This window comes from Crocuta crocuta, unplaced genomic scaffold, assembly GCF_008692635.1.
Source record: "Crocuta crocuta isolate KB4526 unplaced genomic scaffold, BGI_CrCroc_1.0 scaffold130, whole genome shotgun sequence".
NCBI lineage: Eukaryota > Metazoa > Chordata > Mammalia > Carnivora > Hyaenidae > Crocuta > Crocuta crocuta.
The window spans coordinates 8,104,482-8,126,644 of NW_027527920.1; the positions used below are offsets into that span (position 1 = coordinate 8,104,482).

At 48.4% G+C, this 22,163-nt stretch overlaps 1 protein-coding gene across 3 annotated transcripts in view; it reads left to right on the forward strand.

Annotated features, from left to right (window-relative positions):
- MEGF11 (multiple EGF like domains 11) overlaps positions 1-22,163 on the forward strand; it is a 229,976-nt gene that overhangs the window by 147,241 nt on the left and 60,572 nt on the right. For all 3 annotated transcript variants that reach the window (XM_077746910.1, XM_077746911.1, XM_077746912.1), the window contains exons 5-8: positions 5,727-5,973; positions 7,266-7,386; positions 15,277-15,413; positions 20,160-20,372. In XM_077746910.1, coding sequence (XP_077603036.1) covers positions 5,727-5,973; positions 7,266-7,386; positions 15,277-15,413; positions 20,160-20,372 — 718 coding nt within the window. The remainder of the gene's footprint in view (positions 1-5,726; positions 5,974-7,265; positions 7,387-15,276; positions 15,414-20,159; positions 20,373-22,163) is intronic.

A 22,163-nucleotide genomic window follows, 5' to 3' on the forward strand; every position in this document is an offset into this window, starting at 1 on the left:
CTTAAAGAAACAGAACAAGCCAGGCCATACACTAACTGCCCAGAGAAGATACATCCACTTGAAACATCAGCCAAAGCCAAAAAGTAATTAGAAAGGAATGTCTGTGACAGAGAAGAAAAATGCATGAGGGGGTGACATTCCAAGGCCAAATTGGAAAGTTTGTATCTTTGAAAGAATGCAAAATCCTGTTGTAATTTTAATGACCATAGGTTTTATTCACCTTCACCAGGAAAGATAATTGACTCACTGCAGCTCTGCCTCATTTCTCTGTCATTGCTGGGGAATGAGGTGTTTTTAAGTGGATTTTCTAGATAACTGAAGCTTATCCCTGTGAACCCTAACATTTTTTTTCATTTAATCACTCTGAGAGGAAATTTATATGGAACAGATTACACACTTGCCTGCTCCCTTAATCAGAATATTCTAAATTGAATGTAACCTCTTCCTGTCAACTTGGACTTGCAGGGCTATTTGCCCCTATATTAATGGCTCCATTAATATAGCAAATGTTTTGCTTTTTTAGTCTACAGATGTTTTCTGTTTGTTTCCATGATTGCCTACTGTGATATGAAGCTTTTTCTATGTATTTTTAGGAACTCCATAAAATACACAGACACAAATTTGCACATATGTGTATACACACGCATGCTGAGAACCCAGACTGTCAGGCCTAATGGAATTGTGTTTGCCTCTGACACCCTTAATTTGGCATTTCACAGCGCACCATATAGGCTGCTCCCTCGTCTCTGTCCCCACTAGATTGTACATTCCAAGAGAGTAGGACACTTTCTGGCATTACTTGGTGCTTGGCCAATGTTTGTTGAACAGACAAGTAAAACAGTGAAAGCACCTAAGTGTTACCGCATCAGTTAGTGGTAAGTGAATGGCTTTGAATGCCTTCCTGGATGACCCTTAGATGCCTCAGACGCAGTGACCCATCATTCTCTTTCCCCTGACATGTGCTCTTCCCCCTTGTGTTTCCCGTAAAGAGTTAGGGTAAGTGGCACCAATAACCACCCAGCAGCCCAAGCCAGAGCTAGACCAACATCTTTCCTCCCTCCTCTTATTTCCTCTTATTTCCCTAGCACTCCGTCATTCAGCTAGTCCTTGCGGCTTGACTCATACATACAGCTGGAGTCTGTCCCCTTCCCTCCATCCCCAAAGCTACTACCTTAGTCAAGGCAACCACCATTTCTTTCCTACTATATATAATAGCCGGTCCCCCTGACCCCACTCTCTCTCCGTCTTTCCTGCCCACATATCTATTCTTACCAGAGTAGTCTTTCTACAGCCATACCTAATCATGTCTGTCCCCTGCTTGGAGCACATCCAGAGCTTCCTGGCTGCCCTTATGGGAAGTTAGCACCCTTGAACATGGCTCACAAAACCCTTGGACCTGGGACCCTGCCCAGGAATCTGCCCCACCTATTCCTTGCTCTCCCTTAAAGTCTATAGTTCAGGCACACATACCTTTTAAAATTGGAGCTTTTTCCCAGCTCCAGGCTTTTACATATATTATTGCCTCTGCTTAGAACCACTCCCCATGCTCACCCCTCCTTCAGGTCTCTTCTTTGAGGACATACTCCCTGGATTCAAACCCACCCACGCCCTTCTATACTGTCCTGAACCACCCTTGCTATAGCACTTGTGTGAGACACCTTAAATGTTGCTTTAGCATCTCCATCCCCAGTAGACTATACACTCTCCAGTTTAGGGTTTGGGCTGTGCCAGAGAGAATGGAGGTCACCTCTGATCAGCGAAGCATAACTGTGTGCCCTGGGATGCACCAAGGACAAACTGACTTTGAACTCTAACAGTTTCCTTCAGAGTCAAGGTCTGAGGGCAGTAACTATGACCCTAACAGTGAAGGGAATCCCTGTTCCGGATCCTAGGGCTGTTCCCAGTGATGAGCGGAGAGGAAGTGGCTAGCTTACGTGGCATCTCTACCCTTGAGCACTGCAGCTGCCGCCTAATGCCCAACGGCACCTCTGAGTTTCTGTCCTCAGCAGCATCCTGCAGAAAAGTGTCCCATTTACCAGCAGTGGAGGTTGCCGGACCCAGACCTGAGCCTGCCCTTGACTAGAACCTTTGGCAATCACTTAACCTCTCTGACCCTTTATTTCCCCATCTGTAAAATGGAGAGCTGTAAAATCTAACTTACAGGGTTATAAATGTCACAAGTGAGCATTTCAAACGTGGTTGTCATTCTTATTACAATGGCGTCACATCATACGAATATTAAATTTATGGGAATTGAACTGTGTGTGGTTGGCAACAAAAAGAGATTGAGACACGGTGTAGCAGATAACTCAGCTAATCTTTCCACTTGGTAATATATGTTCCAGAGAGAGGGTGAGGTGGGGAAAGCTGACTGCTGGGTACTCGAGTATTCTCTGTCCTGTGAGCCTCTTTCATTGGGGGTAGAGGTTGTAACTATACCTAGACTTGATTTTTTTAATTGAGATACAAGTTTCAGGTATATAACATAATGATCCAACATTTGTATATATTGTGAGATGATCACAAGTCAACATATGTCACTATACATAGTTAATGGGTTTTTTTCTTGTGACGGGAACCTTTAAGATTCACTCTTTGCAACTTTCACATGTTATTAACCATACAGTGTTATTAACTCTAGTCACCTTGCTGCACATTACATCCCCATGACTTATTTGGTAACTAGAACTTTGTACCTTTTGGCCACCTTCACCCATTTTCCCCACCTCCTACCCCCCTACCTCTGGTAACCACCAAGTGGTTCTTTGCAACTGTGAGTTCAGTTCTTGTCTGTTTCTTCATTTTTTAGATTCCACATAAATAAAATCATATGGTATTTGTATTTCTCTGTTTGACTTTTTTCACTTAGCATAAAGCCTTCAAGGTCCACCCATATTATTACAAATGACAAGATTTCCTTCTTTTCTGTGGCTGAATAATATTCCATTGAATATATACACACCACATCTTCATCCATTCATCTATTAATGGACATTTAAGTTGCTTCTGTGTCTTGGCTGTTGTAGATAATGCTGCAGTGAACATGGGGGTGCATCTGTCTTTTAAGTTCATAGTTTTGTTTCCTTTGGATAAATTCCCAGAAGGGGAATTGCTGGATCATAAGGTAGTTCTATTTTTAATTTGAGGGGGAACCTCCACACTGTTTTCCACAATGGTTGTACCAGTTTGTGTTCCCACCAGCAGTGCACAAGGGTTCCCTTCTTTCCACATCTTTGCCAACACTTGTTATTTCTTGTCTTTTGATGCTAGCCATTCTAACAGGTGTGAGGTGATATCTCATCATGGTTCTGATTTGCATTTCCCTGATGATGAGTGACATGGAACACCTTTTCATGTGTCTGTTGGCCATCTATATGTCTTATGTCATCTTTGTAAAAATGTCTATTCAGATCATCTGCCCATTTTATAATCAGATCATTTGGTTTTTTGCTATTGAGTTGTGTGAGTTCTTTATGTACTTTGAATATTAACCCCCTGTCAGTTACATGATTTGCAAATGTTTTCTCCCATTCAGTAGGTTGCCTTTCATTTTGCTGATGGTTTCCTTTGTTATGCAGAAACTTTTTAGTTTGATGTAGTTCCACTTGTTATTGCTTATTTTGCCTTTGCTTTTTGTGTCAAATCCAGAAAACTATCACCTGTTCAGAGATTACCACCTATGTTCTCTTATAGGAATTTCATAATTTCAGGTCTTACATTTCCGTTGTTAATCCATTTTGAGTTAATCTTTGTGTATGATGTTAAGATAGTGGTCAGGTTTCATTCTTTTGCATGTGGCTATCCAGTTCTCCTGATACCACTTATTGAAGAGACTGTCCTTTCCCCATTGTATATTCTTGGCTCCTTTGCCATAAATTAATTGGCCATATATGCCTGGGTTTATTACCGGGCTCTCTCTTCGATTGATCCATCTGTCTGTTTTTATGCCAATATCATACTGTTTTGATTAGATAGCTCTGTAATATGGTTTGAAATCAGGAAGGATGATGCCTCCAGCTTTGTTCTTTGTCAAGATCATTTTGGCTATTGGACTTGATTTTGCCTCACTGTCGTACCAGGTAGAAAATGCAGGGTGGGGCTTACTCATAATCTGGCAGCTCAGTTTGTATATGTGAATAATTGGGGCATAGATGAAGAAGGCATAAAGCAAGATAGGGATGTGGGCCTAGGCTGATTCTATCTACTAAAGGATGATGGACAGGCTCCATGACATTGAGCATTTGACCTCGATCAGCAAGTGGGAGGTACATGCAGTAGAGCTGGTGGGGCTGATAGAGTGATTCCTCGATCAATGTCTTAGTCCCCAAAGATCCCATGTACTCGCTGGCCTCACTAGAACCTTGTGCTCTTATACATGCCCAACACTCTAGTGCCACTGTCTCTTTGTTCATACTGAGCCTGCCCCAGTGACCTTCTCCACTCCCACACACCTGCCTCCTTCCTTCTCTGACTGTCTAAACCCTAGAATCACTGGAGCACAAAGATCATCTGATTAGCACCTTGTCTTCAGAAGGTGGGATGCCCAGCCATTCCAGTTTGCCCAGGACTGAGGGATTTCTCAGAATGTGGGATTTTAGTGATGAAACTGGGACAGTTGGTCACTCTGACAGGCAGACCATGTGAGACAGCCAACTTCAGATGCCTTCTCTTCTAGGAAGTCTTGCCTGATCTCCTTAGCCTTTTTCTCCTAGAACATTATTTGTGCCTGTCCATGTCCATACTTGAACTCCACATCCACCATGCTCCAGGATTCAAGTGAATGAGGCTGTGGTTTAAGGACATCTTGGTATTCAGTGTCCTGTATGCACCAGCTGAAGGTCAGTGGGGAGGTGGCAGCAGGCTGTGCGACCTACCTGGGGCTCTGCCATTCAGGTCCTTTTCATAGCTGTGGAAATTTCTACAAAGCTGGCTCAGATAGCACTCTTTGAAACATTTAATTACATATAAAGATCTTGAAGGCTCTCTGGCTCCTCCCAGGGAAACATTTCTTTTTCCTGCTCCTTCTGAAGTTGGCTCCTTGGAAAGTAAAGAAATTGAACTGAAGATAAAGCAATCCTGGGAGGTGGGGGTGCAGGGCTGGTAGGCATTGCTGAAAAGGAGAAGCAGCAGAGAGACAGATGGGAAGGGTCACAGGGAGATAGAGCCAGGGGAGATGCAGGGAAGTAGAAGACATACTCACAGAGAGTGAAGTACAAGAAGTGACAAAACTAATGAGTTTCAGGAAGAGAGGGAAAGAAAGAGAGATGGGGGCTGGGCTAGGGAGGGACCCAGAAGGGGGAGGTAAGTAGGGTCACAGAGAAGAGGGGTGGCAAACCAGAAGAGAAACAGCCTGGCTGAGAGGAACAGAGACAACCAACCAAGGAGAATTTAGCAAAGGCAGAGGAGGGTAAACAGCTTATGGTTCCAGAATTTCAATACAGAGGAAGGGCTTCAGGGACACACTGGTTGGAATGGCATGGCCCAGACTGGGAGATGCCTTGAAGGAACAATCTTCTTAGCTTGTATGATTATTGGAGTGGCAAGGCGAAAAGCCCATGGAGGTTATGAGGTGCCAAAGCTTCCATGCAAATAGCCCTAGCTGTATCCTTATTCAGGGGAGAGCAACGCAGAGATAGGCAGGCCCCATTGGGGCATCGGTTCGGCCCGCATCCCAGGGAGAGTCTCTCAGGGGAGTCCCTCAGCCCTGACTGGCTCCTCTTTTGCAGGCTGTGACAGCGACCACTGGGGCCCCCACTGCAGCAATCGGTGCCAGTGCCAGAATGGAGCCCTGTGCAACCCCATCACGGGCGCCTGCGTATGTGCCGCGGGCTTTCGCGGCTGGCGCTGCGAGGAGCTCTGCGCACCGGGCACCCATGGCAAGGGCTGCCAGCTGCCGTGCCAGTGCCGCCACGGAGCCAGCTGCGACCCCCGCACCGGCCAATGCCTTTGCGCGCCCGGCTACACTGGAGTCTAGTGAGTACCGCCCCCAGGGCCCGATGGGCGGGGCGGGGCTGGCTCCCTCCCCCGCAGCTGCGCAGTCCGCCATTGGCGCTTAACTGACGAGCTGGGTAGGGGGTGCAGACGGAAGTTCAAGGCAGTCCTGGCTGACAGATCTCCTGCTCTGTGACCCCCAAGCCCTACAGAGGTTAAATGCCCAGGCCTCACCCACGTCTCAGATCCCTTCGTCCTGGCCCCAGGTGACTGGTGCAAGCTGAGACCAAGCATGTCACGAGTTCATTAAACTCCTCCCAGGAGGCCCTTACTGTCCGGGCCCCAGATCTTAGTTTGGCATTCTCCTCTGATCCTGACCCAAACACTGCAGCTCACCTGGGTCCTGACCCTTCCAGGCCATTTGAGAAGGAGATGGGTGAGGGCCCTGGACAAATACCATGAATAGATTCAGGGAATTTACTATGCCTGTTCATATCCCCTGCCTTCTCCCCTCATACCCCAAACAGCCCTCACTCTACTTCCCTAGAGAGTCTGTATTGACAGGGAACCTCCAAGGCTGCTTAATTGAGACCCCCTCAGAGCAAGATTGAACTTCTCCTCCCCACTCCACACCCTGTCAAAGACTCAGTGGCCTCCCAACAGCCCTAGATCTTGAGAGGGCACCCAGGGACACTGGCCAGGGACACATCCTTGACTGAGGGTGTTTCCTGCCCCGAGGTCTGGCCAACTCCAGGGCCAGTTCCACCTAGAGGCCACAGCCATTGCCCTGACGTCCAAGGCCAAGATCCTGTGCAAAGCCTCCGTGATACCTCAGCATTGCACATGAGCCTGTCATAATAGCTGAGAACCTTCCAGAGGCTGGAAGTAGGGCATGCCCCAGATACTTCCTCTCCCTGAATCTAGGCAGATTCTTAAAAGCTGGATCAATAACCACTTCTCAGTGCCTTTACTCCAGCTGTTCCTTCTGCCTGGCATGCCCTTCCTTCCCTTCTCCCGGTGAAACTAACTTCACCTTCAGGACTCACGTAAAAATGTCTTCCTCTCATTGAAGACTTCCCCAAAAAACACTCTTCTTGACATTAAGCACTTAAGTCACCCCACCGGTACTGGCCCAGTCACACAGCATTCCAGTTCGTTATATCTGAGCCCTGTTTCCCCCTTCTGGCAGGAAGCAGGACTGCATCTCAGCTAATGATGCTCTAATACAGTTCACATTGACTGTGAACTCAGGAATTCCTAGGGAGCCCTGGGGCACTGGGACACCGCTACTGACTGAATGCTGCCATGTCTAACACCTCTGCTTCCCCACGCAGCTGTGAGGAGCTGTGTCCACCGGGGAGCCACGGGGCTTACTGTGAGCTGCGCTGCCCCTGCCAGAATGGGGGCACCTGCCACCACATCACTGGAGAGTGTGCCTGCCCCCCAGGCTGGACGGTAGGTGGGCCCACAGGACCTGGGCAGGCCTCTGTAAGAGATGCGAGAATCCCTCCCTCACACACACATTGAAGGGCTGAATTCTTTTCCCACCCTGAAAACCCTCCCTCGTATCTATGGTCACCGGCATCAGGAGACACCACCAGTGATCGCTTGGACACAACTTTGAATCACAGTCTGCAACTAAGACTGTGTGACCTGACGCCAAGTTGCTTAACCTCTCTGAGCCTGTGGTCTCTCATGCTTGAAGGGGTTGAAATCTAGATTAGCTCTTTCCTTGGGCATGGGTACTCACCTGAGCTGCCATGGGCTCGGGGCCAGATGTGGCAGAAATGGTGTGGTGTAAGGGCAGGGGAGTGGGTGGCAGGAGGTGGGAAGATGGAAGAGTAGAGATCACCTGAAGTTCTAGAACTTCAGATCCCCAGCCTCTACCCTTCTGTTGTCTCTCACACACACTTCCTGATTCTATGGGACCAGAATCTGTATTTCAACATGTGCTGTAGGTGATTCTGGTGCAGCCTCAACCAATCCAGCTCTTGTGTCTGGGAACCACTATTACAGAAAGGGTGGATGGGAATTAGAACCTCACAGGCCCCAATTCAGGTCCTGAAGCCAGTGTTGACCCCGAAAAAAAGCATTCAGTTACTCTGGTCTCTGCTTCCCCATCTGTAAACAGAACTGATACAAGAAGAGTAAGCCCTACCCTTCTTAGCTGCCATGGTTGGCAAAAGGCTTAGATAAGGCAGTGCACGTTCAGAGTGCACTGTATCATTGCTTGTTTTATATCCCTGGGTCCCATGGACGATCCATAAGCCTCTTTTTTAGCCAACATGCTCTACCTGTCAGTGCTCTCCCCACCAAACACCTGAGCTTCTCAGGAGCAGCGAGTCACTAACTCTGACTTTCCCAGGCTGCGCCCCTGCCTCTGACTCTCCAGTAACACATCCCATTTCAGGGGAAGCTCAGTGACACAGCTGGCTGCCTCCCCCAGGGCCTGAGACCTCTTTGCAAAGCCAGAGAGGACAGGGTTGCTGAGCAGGAGTGGCGATATTTCAGGAGGCTGTGAATGCAGAGGTCATGGGGAACAGCCTGGAGTGATGCCTGCAGGGCCCATAGACATGGACACAGATTTGCCAGGAATTTTTAGAGGAGGAAAGGGCTAAGGGGGATGATTTGGCCCAGCAGCGTCCAAACCTGGCTGCACACCAGAGTTGCTAGGGGTGGGGGGCCTTAAGAACAGATTTCTAGGCCCCACCAGAGACTTTATGGGGCTTGGATCTCTCTCTCTAATAAGCTCCCAGATGATTCTGAACCAGCCAACCCTGTCTGCAGATCCGTATTTGGAAATAATTGATCAAGACTGTAGGATTTCCTTCTGAGTTTCACAGAAACCTAGGGTTTCTTGGGGATGAGGGTGGATGGGGAGCCTAATAATTAGGGCTCTGAGTCCCACACATCCCCACTTTTCCATTTTAATTTACTAGGCAAATGAGGTTTTAGGCAAGGTTTCACATAAAAACAGGGCCTCCCAGCTTTTAGAGGTCTGAACACCATTGGTCCATCAATCCCCTCCTTTCTCAGATGAGGAAGCTGGAGGCCCAGAGAGGCTGAGTGGCCTGCCCAAGGCCACATTGCTGGTTAAGAGGAAGGTGGGCTAGAATCTAGGTCTCCCGACTCTGGACTCCTGAACCCCAGCCCTTGGTGTCTGTCTGTCTGTCTCTTCTGAAGACAAAGGGGCTGCTGCTGCCTCTCCCATTTCTCACCTGCCCATTTCTCCTGCCCTGAACCACTCTCTGGAAAGACCCTCATCTCCAGCCTGCTTCCAGAATTCCACCACCCACAGGCTAGGTTCTCAGAGGCCTAGCAGCAGGCAGTGAGGTTGAGTCAGGGTGAGGTAGAAGGAGAACAGGCCACAGGCAGGCCCTGTACCTGTAAAGGCCTCTCTAGAGAGATTGATGGAGGTCACTGGTCCAAGAAGAGAAAGGCAGGAAGCTTGGAGGAATTTCTTTCTTCCCAACACAGTGAGAGGTTTGTTCTTCCAGATGACAGGAAACTCTGTCAATAGACGCCTTTGGATTGGGGGACTTTATATTTTTAATTTTATTGTAGACAATTGCATTTCTATTTTTGACACAGCATTTAACTTGCAGATTTGTATGAATTATTAATACCCTTCGTGCATGCAGAAACACAGTGTAAGGAAGCTGCAGCTCAGTCCTGAGGCCCCTCCCAGGGAGGGCTAGGGCCAGGAAAAGGGTGCTGGGCAGAAGGGGCTTGCCTTTATCCTCCTCCAAGCCCTCACTTTCTTGTTGGCCTCTGGCAGATTCAGCTACACTCACAGATCTAAAGAGTACATTCCAGGGCACCTGGGTGGCCCAGCCGGTTAAGCGTCTGACTTTGGCTCAGGTCATGATCTTACGGCAGTGTAGGGCTCTGGGCTGACAGCTCTGAGCCTGGAGCGTGCTTCGGATTCTGTGTCTCCTTCTCTCTCCCTCTGTCTCCCCCCATCCCCGCCCCATCTCTGTCCCTCAAAAATAAACAAACATTAAAAAAAAGTAAAAGAGTGCAATCACTAGCTCACACAGTGCAGCTCCCCCAAAGGACTGAGGCATTGTGCAGAGCCAGAGAAGAGCCCCAAGATCTCTGGACCTCTAGCCCCTGCCTCAGAGATTCCTGGCCACCAGGCTCTCAGGATGCCTATAGGAGGCTTCACTTGCCTGGCTGTCATTAGCCTGTTTCAGGAGGGGCCTTTGCAAAGAGCCTGGGAAATAATTTACTCTTTTTCACTTTCCAGAGAAGAGAAACCAGGTGTGAGTAGTAGGATGAGTAGACACTGCAGACGAAGGGGAGGTAGGAGATGTGCTTGGCTCCCATCAGGAGTTCCCAGTCTGATGGTGGAGGCTGGATAGAGTGTGTGTATGGGAGTGTCTGTATGGGCGTGTGTGTATGGGCATGTGTACACACACACACACACACATACACATACACTCTAACTACAGGCCTGAAGAGAGATGGGGCTGAGGCTCTGGAAAGTAGGACCAGGTATCGCAGAGGGCCAAACATTGGTGTTTAGAGCTGAGGCTGATGCTCAGGTCTAGGAAGGATGATTGATGGAGGCCCACTCCCTGGCCTGTGCCTGGAGCCCTTCCTCTGTGCCCACACCAGCCACTGTTCACTGTCCATTGAGAGCATCCACGTTACCTGGGCCAGTGGTGATAATTAGAAGTGCTTTCAGATGCTTGGGGAGGCTGAGTTGTTCCTTCTCTGAGAGAATTGGTAAGTCCTTTCATTGTTTATGCTCCCTTTAGCCACGGTCCTTTTAAGGAGTGGCTGGTTTCCAGATCTTAACAAACCATTTGGTCAAAGCAGCTCTGAGAGGAACAGGACTGTTGTCTCACCTCGCCTCTTACCTTCTAGATGCCACAGGGTCCAAGACCCCGCTACCATCGGAGACGTGTGCTCAGTTGACCACAGGGCAGGTGTGTTAGTCTGCTGGGGCTGTTGTCACAAAGTCTCACAGACTGGGGGGGCTTAAACCACAGAAATGCCTTTTCTCCCAGTTCTTGAGGCTAGAAGTCCAAGATCAAGGTGTTGGTAGGGTTGGCTCCTTCTGAGGCCTCTCACCTTAGGTTGTAGACAGCCATCTTCTCCGTGTGTCTTCACGTGGTCTTCCCTCTGGGCACATCTGTGTCCTAATCTCCCCTTTGTATAAGGATACCCATCATATTACATTAGGGCCCACCCTTATCACCTCATTTTCATGGTATCACCTCTATAAAGGCTTTATCTCCAAATACAGTCACAATTTGAGCTTTCAGGAGTTAAGGTATATGAATTTGGGGAGACTCGATTCAGCTCATAATAGCAGAAGAGAAACCAGAAGAGAAGCCACAGACTTCTCCGAAGCTGACACTTCCCTGCCTGCTCTCCCCACAGCCCATCCCCCAAAGCCTATTCTTCCAACCAGCACCAGCTGTCAGTCAAGGTTCTGTCGCTCTTCCCTGACCCTGCTGTTGCTGGGCCCCTACTCCATGCAACTGTCAGGTGTCCACTTAGTTGGAATTAATATTAACTAAGGGCCTGCTCTTTAGGACTCTGTACTAGGTTCCTTTGTATCTCCGACCTTACATAACCTTTACAACCACCTTGGAGACTGGGAGTTACTTTTCCCATTTTATAGGTGGGGAAACTGAGGCTCAGAGCGATCATGGGACTTGTCCTAGCTCAGCCATCTGGGAGGAGGCAGAGCTGGGACTGGAGCCCAAGTGCTGACTTTGAGTCCAGTGTTCTGTCAACCATACCAGGCAGCAGGCCTTCGAGGATACTGAAGTCCTTCAGGCCCCAGGAGCTCAAACCCAAGGAGAAACCCAGGGATTCATGTATCTGGGGTGCCTGCAGTTGGGGAACATTGAGCAGGGGCTCGTGGAGGTGCTTGACCACCTGTCTGAAAAGTTTCCAGGTTGCTTGATTTTCCCAGGAAATATTAGAAGGAAGCACTCTGTACACAAAGCTTCCCTATGGGCCTCCTCAGAGAGCCCTGGTTATGTTTCAGAAGCTTCTGGGGTACAGTGAGAAAGGCAGGCCTCTATGGGGAACCCTCATCACCTCCAGGAGGAAAGGGGCCCTCTCCTCTGTGGCTTTTCCCTGTCCCTCTCCTCACATACACACTCATCTCACTGTCCTAGGCTGCTGCCTCTCCTCCCCTCCACCCCTCTCCCCCGCTCCCAGCCCTTCACCTTCTGACAGGTGGGGAAGAGAAATCTGAGCTAAAAGGCCTCCCACCTAATTCATTACAATAAACTGGATGATATTGAAAAATGACTTGGATCTGGCATCATTTTCCTGAGTAAACCAGCTTCCTCTGGGTCAGCAATTATTGGTGCTTAATAACTGTGTGTTGAACTAATTGATTAATTGTGGGAGAATCCTTGGTGTCTGTCAGAGAAATGACTATCTCTGGTATAGCAGAGGCTAAAAGGGAAGCTGGTTCAGATTTCTGTTTTATAAAGACCTAAGATTCATAGATACAATGTTCAAAGTTATCTAACCTTGGGGAGCCTGGATGGCTCTGTTGGTTGGGCATCCAACTTCGGCTCACCATCTCACAGTTCACAAGTTCAAGCCCCGCATCGGGCTCTGTACTGACAGCTCAGAGCCTGGAGCCTGCTGCAGAGTCTGTGTCTCCCTCTCTTTGCCCTTCCTCTGCTCATGCTCTGTCTCTCTCTCTCTTTCTCTCTCAGAAATAAATAAACATTAAAAAAAATTTTTTTTAAGTTATCTAATTTCACAAGGCTAGTACTGGAGGCAGGGGAAAGTAGTCCCCCGACTCAGTGACAGATCCTACAAGTGCATTCACATCTTGTACGTGTTTCTTCTGGTATTTCCCTCCATATTTCGGCATCACATGCTTCACCACCATTTCCTTGCCATTTCTGTTGGCTTCCTCCCATAGGATAAGGTTCAGATCTGTTTTACACACACATACAGACACATCTTATGCAGTTCTTCCCTCACCCCCTCAGTGCAACTTTATTACAATTTTTGATTAAATCATTTTGATGACATTAGTGTCTTCATAATGTCATAACATAATGAATTCAAAATCAGTGTTTACGTTAATATGCTCACCTATGTATTGTTACAAATTTATCCCTAAAACTCTCTGGCAGAACTCAAAAAGACCCCCTCAATAAGTTCAGACCCATCAGAAATCTCTCAATTTGAGTTTTGCTCCTCTTGTTTTTCTTGGAGGCCACACCCCTAGAGCTTTGTGTGCCTCAGTTCCTGGCTGCCGTGGTATCATTCTCGGACTTCCTTTCACTGCCACCATGTAATTCCCTTCACCTCTCTCTCCTGTTGGAGTCCCCATTTCTTTCTTTTTATCAGAGAATTCTTTTTAATAAAAAAAAAAATCCTCCAGTAGCTTCCTGAGAAAGTCCATGGAAAGCTAATTTTTTTGAGGTTAATTATATCTGAAGATGTCTTCATTGAATCCCCACTTGAGTGTTGGTTTAGCTGGGTATAGAACTCTAGGTTGGAAATTATTTTCCTCTGAATTTCTGAGGCATTGCTCCATAATCATGTAGCTTCTAGTTAAGAAGTCCAATACATTTTGATTCCTGTTCTTTTGTATGTGACTTTCTAAAAACTTTGAGGATAATTTCTTTATCCATGGAAGTATAACAATTTATAATTATAAACCTTAATGTGGGTCTTTTTCATTTTTCATGCTGAGTACTCTCTAGACCTTTTCAATTCAGAGATCAGTGCTTTCCATCCTTCCATTATGGGAAATTTTTCTTGTGTTATATGTCCCATTTAATTTCCGCACCTCCATTTTCTCTGTTCCACTGTCTGAAATCCTCTGTTAATTAGATGTCAGACCTCCTGGACTGATCCTCTAATTTTATTATATTTCACCTACAGTTTCCTCCCTCCGTGCCTCCCCCCACTTCTCCCTCTCTCTTGTACTATTCTGTGGGAGATTTCTTCATCTTCCAGCTCTTCTAAAAATTTTTAAATTTCTGCCATCTTGTTTTGAGATTTCAAGAGCTCTTTACTTTTCTCTGGATATCTCCTTTTAGAGCACTCTACTCTTTCATAGATAAAATAATTTCATATAATTACCTACAGATACTCATTTTAATTATAGCAGAGGTTTGTAATTCTCTTTTTAAAAGTTGTCTTTGCTCCCTACATAGTTCCTGTTTCCTCTGTGTTCCTTGTGTGTATTTTCTGCTTATGTCTTCATCTGTGATGTTAGAGCCTTATTTGAAATATCTTGTGATCCTTCACTACTGTTCAGGTTTTCTGGTGAGCCTCAGAAAAGCTGTTTGGAAGCTTGGGGGTAGGGGAAGTTTCCAGCCTAGTTTACTGATGGGGCCCTCAAATATCAGTATCCAGAGGTTTTGACTTTTGAGCTTATCTGCATCCCTAGAAAAGAATCCTCCAAAATCCCACCAACAGGAATTGTAATCAGCAGTCTAGTTGCTGAGCAGGCAGAGTGCACAGGATCCCTGTTTTTCATGGCACCCACCTCAGCTGTGCTTGGTATCCCTGTGTCCAAGCCTACATGGGTCAGCCTCTTCAAAAGTCAATTTCTAGGCTTCTTCTAGACTGGGGAAGTCACCTGGCTATTTGAAGTGGGGGCAGAGATCTAAGGTCTAATTCTATCTATTATATACTTTCAAATAGCGTCTATGGCCATACTACCCTGAATGTACCCAATCTCGTCAAATAGCCCATCCATTTCTGCCCCTTGCCCTTTGACCCTCAGATGTTCTTGGTGTCTTTGTTTCCTGAGCTTTTCTGAGGTTACCATCTTCCAGCGTATCCTGGAAGATGCTTGTGTCCTGTGTGATCTCCCCTTCCATTCCTTTTGTCCTCGTAGGCTCATACCTTTTCCCCTTTGCTCTCATGTTAGCAGGGTTTAGGAAAGAAATAGAAATAAAGTGTGTGTTTCCAGACCACCATGATTAATTGGGGTGTCTGTTTTTCCTCAGCACTTTATTGTCTGCCCGTGTGAGAGTGCTTAACATGTTGTACTTTAGTTATCTGCTTTGTTGCCTCTCTCCGCAGTAGACGGGGAGGTCACAAATTGAGTCTTCCTCATATTTTTGTATTCATAATATCTAATACAGTGCCTGGTATACAACAGGCACTTAATAAATGTGTGCTGAATAATTGGATGAGCAAATTGGCCTCAGTCTCCATGTTTCTCAAATGGGGCTTTGAAGCCACTATGTCCAGCTTCTTATGCTTCTATGACAGGAGAGAAAGTCCCACTGAGGAAGTGAGGTGGTCCCTGGGGCTACAGCCTCTGTGCCACTTCTAGGAGAGCGTGGCCTCAGGACTGCACTACCTGGGTATGTCTTCCCTCTTCTGTTTCAGGGAGCAGTGTGTGCCCAGCCCTGCCCACCGGGGACATTCGGCCAGAACTGCAGCCAGGACTGTCCTTGCCACCATGGAGGGCAATGTGATCACGTGACTGGGCAGTGCCACTGCACAGCTGGCTACATGGGGGACAGGTAAGCAGAGTGTTAACTATCATCCTTGCTGTTCATATTGCTTATTTTCCCAGCAGCCTTGCAGAGAGCAGCTGGGGTCGACCAGCCCACACCATCCCTCTGTGAGCCTTCCTGCTTTCTCAGAAAGCATTCTGAGTCCTCCTGCCAGGAAGACTCATCAGCTCATCCTTCCTGGCCCTTGGCTGCGACACATACTGCCCTGCCCCAGCCCAGTGACCCAAGCCCTACACTTGTACTGATGCACCCGGAAAAGGAAGTGAACACCTATTATCCACACTCTGCTTTCTGCCTTACTGCAGGGAGACAGTGGCACCAGTAATCCAAAGAAGCTGGGGGTACAAACTCATTAGTACATTTTGCATAATTTCTTCTAGAACTAAATATTTTTTCCTAATTGCGTTCTGCCAAAAGGAAACTGGCCTCAGTTTGCATCCTCTGAAAGCTAGTGGCCTGAGAGCAGGCTGAACAAGGGCACCAATGTCCTGGAATCAAACCAGCCTTGCAGAGTGGGTAACCCGCAAAACACATAACCGAAGAATTACCATATGCGCATATTTGCCATGGTAGGAAGAAGGATGCCATGATGATGGACCTGGTGCTATAAAAGGGAGAGAAGCCACAATCAGTGTATTGGCTGATAAATTCAGAGCTGGAAGAGAACATTTCCCCACAGGAGCTGGGCCAAGTCTCAACTATATGTGTCTCTTCTAGTAGATATAAGGGTGGTAGAAAGGAGGCTCTCACACCCTTTTCCTGCTTCTGTGGGATCTGGGTTTCATCTCTGGCCCTGGGTTTTGTTACTCTGCCCAGACAAGGTGAGGCAAGAGGAACACTTGTTCGCCATCCCTCTGCTTCTCCTGCCCAGGTAACATCAGCAGGCAGGAATCGAGGCTGAGTCAATTAATCGATCCTTGTGGCTGTGACAATATAATTGGGCTTCTTCAAGTGTCACTGGAGTTAGCCCCAAATCGTTGGTGATGTCCAGAAAAGCCATTTTCCATTTTTTGCCTTAATTTGTTTGCTTCTAGCCCAAAGTCTTTTGAGCCAGATCTCTTTGTAAGTCAGTATTCATCTCTTTGAGCTTCCCAGCCTTAGAATATGGGGTGTGGCATCCAAAAATACTCTCTGACTTCTGTCAAAGATGGGGTCTCTGGTGGAAGGTGCAGAGGGGGAGGACTGAAGCACTGAGCCCGACTTCCCATCCTCACCCTCTCTCCCAGTAAGGACATGCTCAGGATGAGCTATGAGGGTCAAGAGCTGGAAGACCCCAGAACCAGAACAGGACCCTTTGTTTTAATGCACCTGCACATGAAAGGTAACACAACTCACTTGTTGGAGACAAGCAGGCCCAGACTTCCAGCTGGCCAGACTCAACACCAGTAGACCCTACATCATTGGCTCCCTTGGTTTTCCAAGACATACCCAACAGGAAAGTAATCCTAATCCCTCTTCTTGTTAGGGCCGGCCCACGATCCTGGGGCAGAGAGAAACCCCAAATCCTTGGGGTCTCCTGAGCAAGCTTCACTAATCAACTATAGAGAGTTCAGTGGGAGGGCTAGTAGCATTTGGGTTTCCCACCTTAACGGGCCGCCTAGTGTTTAATATTTTGTAAAATTGCCTCCATTAATTTTGTAGGTGACAGCTGCATTAACCCTCCCCAAATCATTGCAAGCATATTAAAGTTGAGTGGGTGTAATAATGCAGGCCTCCCCAGATAGGCAGAATCCAGTGCAAATTAAACATGAAACGTAACGAGGGCTTTGCAGCTCATTTTGTAATTTAATTGAGCAATGGATCTGGTTGTTAATGGCAATATCAGACACATTAGATTGATATGTTGCAAAGGAAGGATGTTTAAGTAGAAAACTAATTCCTGCTGTGATTACCCTTCTGTTCCACAGGCCCCGTTATTAGCGTGCTTTGTGTAAAATTCATTAGCAGTCGTTGCTTGATCTCTAAATAAATAAGTTGTTTAAATTGTGAGTAGGAAAAAAAAAGAAAAGGAGGCTGATTATGTAAATGGATTAGGTTGTCAATATTTCATTTCCAGATTCTTTTTCTGGGGCTGTGGAATAAGTCACTTCATAAATATGGCGGGGTGGGCTGGTGCCCTTCAGAAGGAGCTCACTGGCCAGGGCTTTGCCCAGTCCTGCTGGATGGCAGGGAGCAGGATGTTCTGGGGGAAGGAAGGAGAAGTCAGGAGAGTCTTCTCACTTGGGTCTCTTGCCCTGACATCTGAGAGAGCTGAGGAGAACCAAACTGAGTGACATCTGTAAAAATCCATTCTGAGGCTAAACAGGGGCTGGCACTTTGGATAGTGATTTTCCAGCTCTTCAGTCCTTTGTGTCCTGCCCTTCTGCCTCAGTTTCCCTCCTTCCCTCCCTCATCCTACTATTTCTTCTCCTCCCTGTCTTCCACCTTCTGTTTCTTCTCCACACAGCCTCTTCTTCCTTCTCTCTTCCTCCCTCTCTTTTATTCTCCTTCCCTACATGAGACCTCAGAATGGCCAAAATGCCACAAGACTGGCCTAGGCCAAAAAATGCCTAGGGGAGCAGTCTAGGGTCATCTGGGCCACTTGCAAGCTGTGTGAGCTTGGAACACACCTCACCTGTCTGCCTCTGAGCCCCCTCAACTCCAAAGTGAGGGTGACGGGCATGCCTGCTGCTTTAGGGGCCTGTGGTTATAGCTGCAAGACCGCTCTGACTGCTGTCTGGGGCTGTCACCATCATGATCCCCGCTGCCCCTCCATTCTGCCCTATTCCTCCTTTTGTCATAGTGACTCTGTGAGGGGAGGACGGGTGGCATCTTCCTTGTGAAAGCCATCAAAGTTAGACCTCAGTTACCTTCTTCCTCCTGTGGTATTGTGCACAAGGTGACAAAGACAGAGGAGACAGACACCCTATGCTAAGATTTACCAAGACTGGGCATCTGACACACTGGCCGCTCTGGGCATGATGCACTTGCCACCCAGTCGTATAGCATCACTGGGGCTCAGCCACTCCCCCTCATGTTCAGCACCCAAGGTCACCCATACACGAGCTATCCCTGCCCTGTTGTGGAGAACACTGTTCCAACCCATGACTCTCCAAGATTTAATAAAGAACTTAGGACTGTATTTTTTTTATATCCCCTCCACCATTATTGTGGAAAGCATAGGAAAACTGGAAAATGGTTGTCTAGATGACAATTAGAACACTCTAGAATTCCTCAAGTCCACTCCATGGTTAATATTTTGGAATCCTTCCCTTGGAGGCTTTTCATATCAGAACCTGAGGCAGAAGGTTGGTTGGGCTCTGGTATGAGAACTATAAAAAACAATATTAATGGGAAAATAAATTATAACTAACATTTCTAACTGAGGCCTTACCATGCGTGGAGCACCTTTCTGAAGGTTTACGACGTTATCTTGTTTCATCCTCAAACAACCTGGTGAGCTTTTATTATCATCCCATTTTATGATGAGAAAGCAGATGGCGGAATTGACCTTCTGTCATCACAGAAGCAGTTCTGGGTCTTGGGTCATCCCAAATCCCAGAGGCCATTTCCTTTGTCTCTGGGACACAGGAACCACCCACCTTTTTTACCCTGTAAGCCCCCAGGTGTACCCTTGACCTTGTCAGGATCCTAGGTGCAATGACAATGACTTTGCCTCCCTGGGGAATAGCCCTGGCCTGGGGTGAGGGGCGCCGGGCACTCTGCAGCAGGGGGCGCAGCCCTTCACAGAGAATCCATACCCAGTGGCTTCAAGGCAGTGATTTGAATAATTATGGTTAATGCTGGGAGCTCCAAGGAGCAGGCCAAACTACCGGACACAAAAGTCAGGACATGAAAGGGCTCAGTTCTCCTCTTTGGCTCACCAGCTGATGGTAAGAGGCTCAGCCTCTGCCTTGAGGGCCACCCCTAGTCCAAGGAGGATATAGTCCCTGGTGTGGGGGATTCTCCCACACTCATCTGGTGAAGGAGGATGCCTCTGTACTCAGGAAAATTCCAATTTAGTATATGTGCTGCCAAAGCGAGCACTACTCAGGAAAATTCCACATGGTGGAGGACACACGTTTCCAGTCTGACCAAGGGAGACTATATATCTGCCTCAAAGATAAAAAACAGAAACAGTGATTAGAAATGAAATGACCATCTTACCATCGGAGGCATCTTGGGTTCGAGCGATGCATCAAGCTCTGTGCTGACAGCTCGGAGCCTGGAGCCTGCTTCGGATTCTGTGTCTCCCTCTCTCTCTGCCCCTCCCCTGCTTATGCTGTCTCTCAACAGTAAATAAGTGTTAAATTTTTTTTAATAAAAACGTTAAGGTTTATTGTTTAATGGGTACAGACACTCCAGCTTGGGAAGGTGAAAAGATTCTGGAGCTGGATAGTGGAGACAGTTGCACAAAATGTGAACATACTTTATGCCACTGAGTTGTACAGTTAAAAATGGTTAAAATGTTCAATTTTATGTTACATATATTTACTGCAAAAAAAAATAAAAAAGAAAAGAAATAAAACCCCCCATTTAAGGCCTCTAATCAGTTAAATAGGACCATACAAACCAGTGCCAGGGGACTGAGGGGACCAGACGCAAAGTGGGGACCTGCCGGCAGGTGCTTCCCGGAGGGTGAGAAGGGAGTGGGGGAGGCTGGGATCAGGTGCACACAGCAGCCTGAGGCCTGGAGGCAGAGGGTGTGTGCTGGGTGGATCTGGAAGGGCAGGTGAGGGAGCACAGCCTCAACCCCCATCTTCTGTCCCTCAGGTGCCAAGAGGAATGCCCCTTCGGGACCTTCGGCTTCCAGTGCTCACAGCGCTGTGACTGCCACAATGGAGGCCAGTGCTCACCCACCACTGGTGCCTGCGAGTGTGAGCCTGGCTACAAAGGCCCACGCTGCCAGGAGCGGCTGTGCCCCGAGGGACTGCACGGCCCAGGCTGCGCCTCGCCCTGCCCCTGTGATGCCGACAACACCATCAGGTATGCGCTGGGGTCAGGTGAGCCCGGGACTGGGTGAGCAGTAGACACCAGTGGAAAGGGAGCTTCTCAGGGCACAGCCCCTGCCTCTGGCCCAGTCCCCGGGTTGGGGGGGGTGGGGGGGAGCAGTGAAAGAGCTCAAGTAACCACTTTGATGAAAAGAAGGGGGAGCCAAAGCCATACAGACAGCCGGGACCAGGACCCAGGTCACCTACCTCTGTCTACCACACCCAGCTGCCAGCTTTGAACATGGGCCTCCCTGAGGCCCCACACACAGAAGCAAGGAGGGAGGATGGTGACCCTCAGGGCAGCGGAATAGGGTAGAGCCATGTGGTCCCAGGGCTCTGGGATGGCTCAGCTGAAGTACCACAGGCTCTGGGGCCATTGTCCCTGAGAAATTTCCCCTCCACATGCTGCACACCTAACTAAGCCGTTTCCCGGCCCCTAGAGGCTCAGAGACAGGACTGCCAAGGCAGGAGCAGGGACTTGAGGTTCCCGCAGAGGGTGGGTACTGGAAGAGGCCTTAAAGAGAGCTGTCCCAGCAGGCTCTAGCTAGGGTGGAGAAGCAGGAGGAACAGAGGTCAGGGCCAGCCTCTCCCTGCAGTCCATATCCTGTCAGATTTGAGGGGCACCTTGGCTGAAACTGGCCCCACCCGCTGCTTCCAGAGGAGCCTGAGTCTGGGAGACGGAGAAGCCAGAGCCGCCCCGGGCCACCTCTTCCACGTCTTCTTCACTTCCTGCTTCATGCACCAGCTGGCACCACCCTCTGGTAATAAATGAGGCTGTCGGCCCCAGATAACGCCTCCATGGCCCTGTGTGTGGCTGCCTCTTATCTGGGTGGTAAAAGGTGGGGGAGTGTCCCTTCGCCCCCTCAGACCTGCAAGGCAGCTCAGGGGAGGACTGGATGCTCTGGGCAGTGGGTATTGCTGCCGTTTGCAGGCCAGACAGAGCTGCCTCTTCTTTGCAGCCTGGTTGCTGAGACAGCTGGGACTTGGCCCCAGCCCCCTCTTCATTTCCAGTGTTTGATTCTCCACAGATCACCCAAGAGCCTCTGGTCACTGCAAGCAGAGGCCTGAAGCAAATATTATGGCTTAGATGGGATCTGTCCTTGGTCTTCAGTCTCTGATGCTGAGCAGCTGGGGTGATGCTACCTGCAAGGACACCGTAAAAAGGGCCCTGGAGCCAGGAGAGCAGACCTATATGTGACCCGGGTCATTCACTCGGTCATTCATTCAGCAAACACTGAGAGCCTGCGGGCTGGACCATAAGGAGGAAATCGAGTCCCTCAGCACCAGTCCAGCTCTCAGGAACTTGGGTCTAGAGCACTCACACACTGAGCCTCTTCTACCGTATGTCTTCCGATATGAGACAGTGCCAGTAGTGAGGCACAGCTCTGTCTCACTAAGAAAGGAAAATGCTGTCAACTGAACCATGGCGTACCATTGATTGTATAGCACACCCAGTATCTGAGAGGGGGAAATGTGGGGAAACGTGCATCTTGGAATCGGTCAGATGTATGTGGCTGTCCCCACTGAGTCCCAACATGTGCTCAAGTAACTGTGACCAGGCCTGTGCATAGAAAGTGTCACAGGAAACTGCTCTATTGGTCTGGAAAGTCTTGAAATGGTGGTGTCCTTGCTGGATCTGGAGGACAGGGTAAGAGCTCTGAGACTCTAAAGACAGGTATTCCATATGGCTGGTCAGGGGCCTGGGCCTGTTGCACAGGTGTAGAACTGCACCAGGATCCCCCACCCCTGCTGGAAGCCAGGGGAGGACCCTCTCAGGGACAGGAAG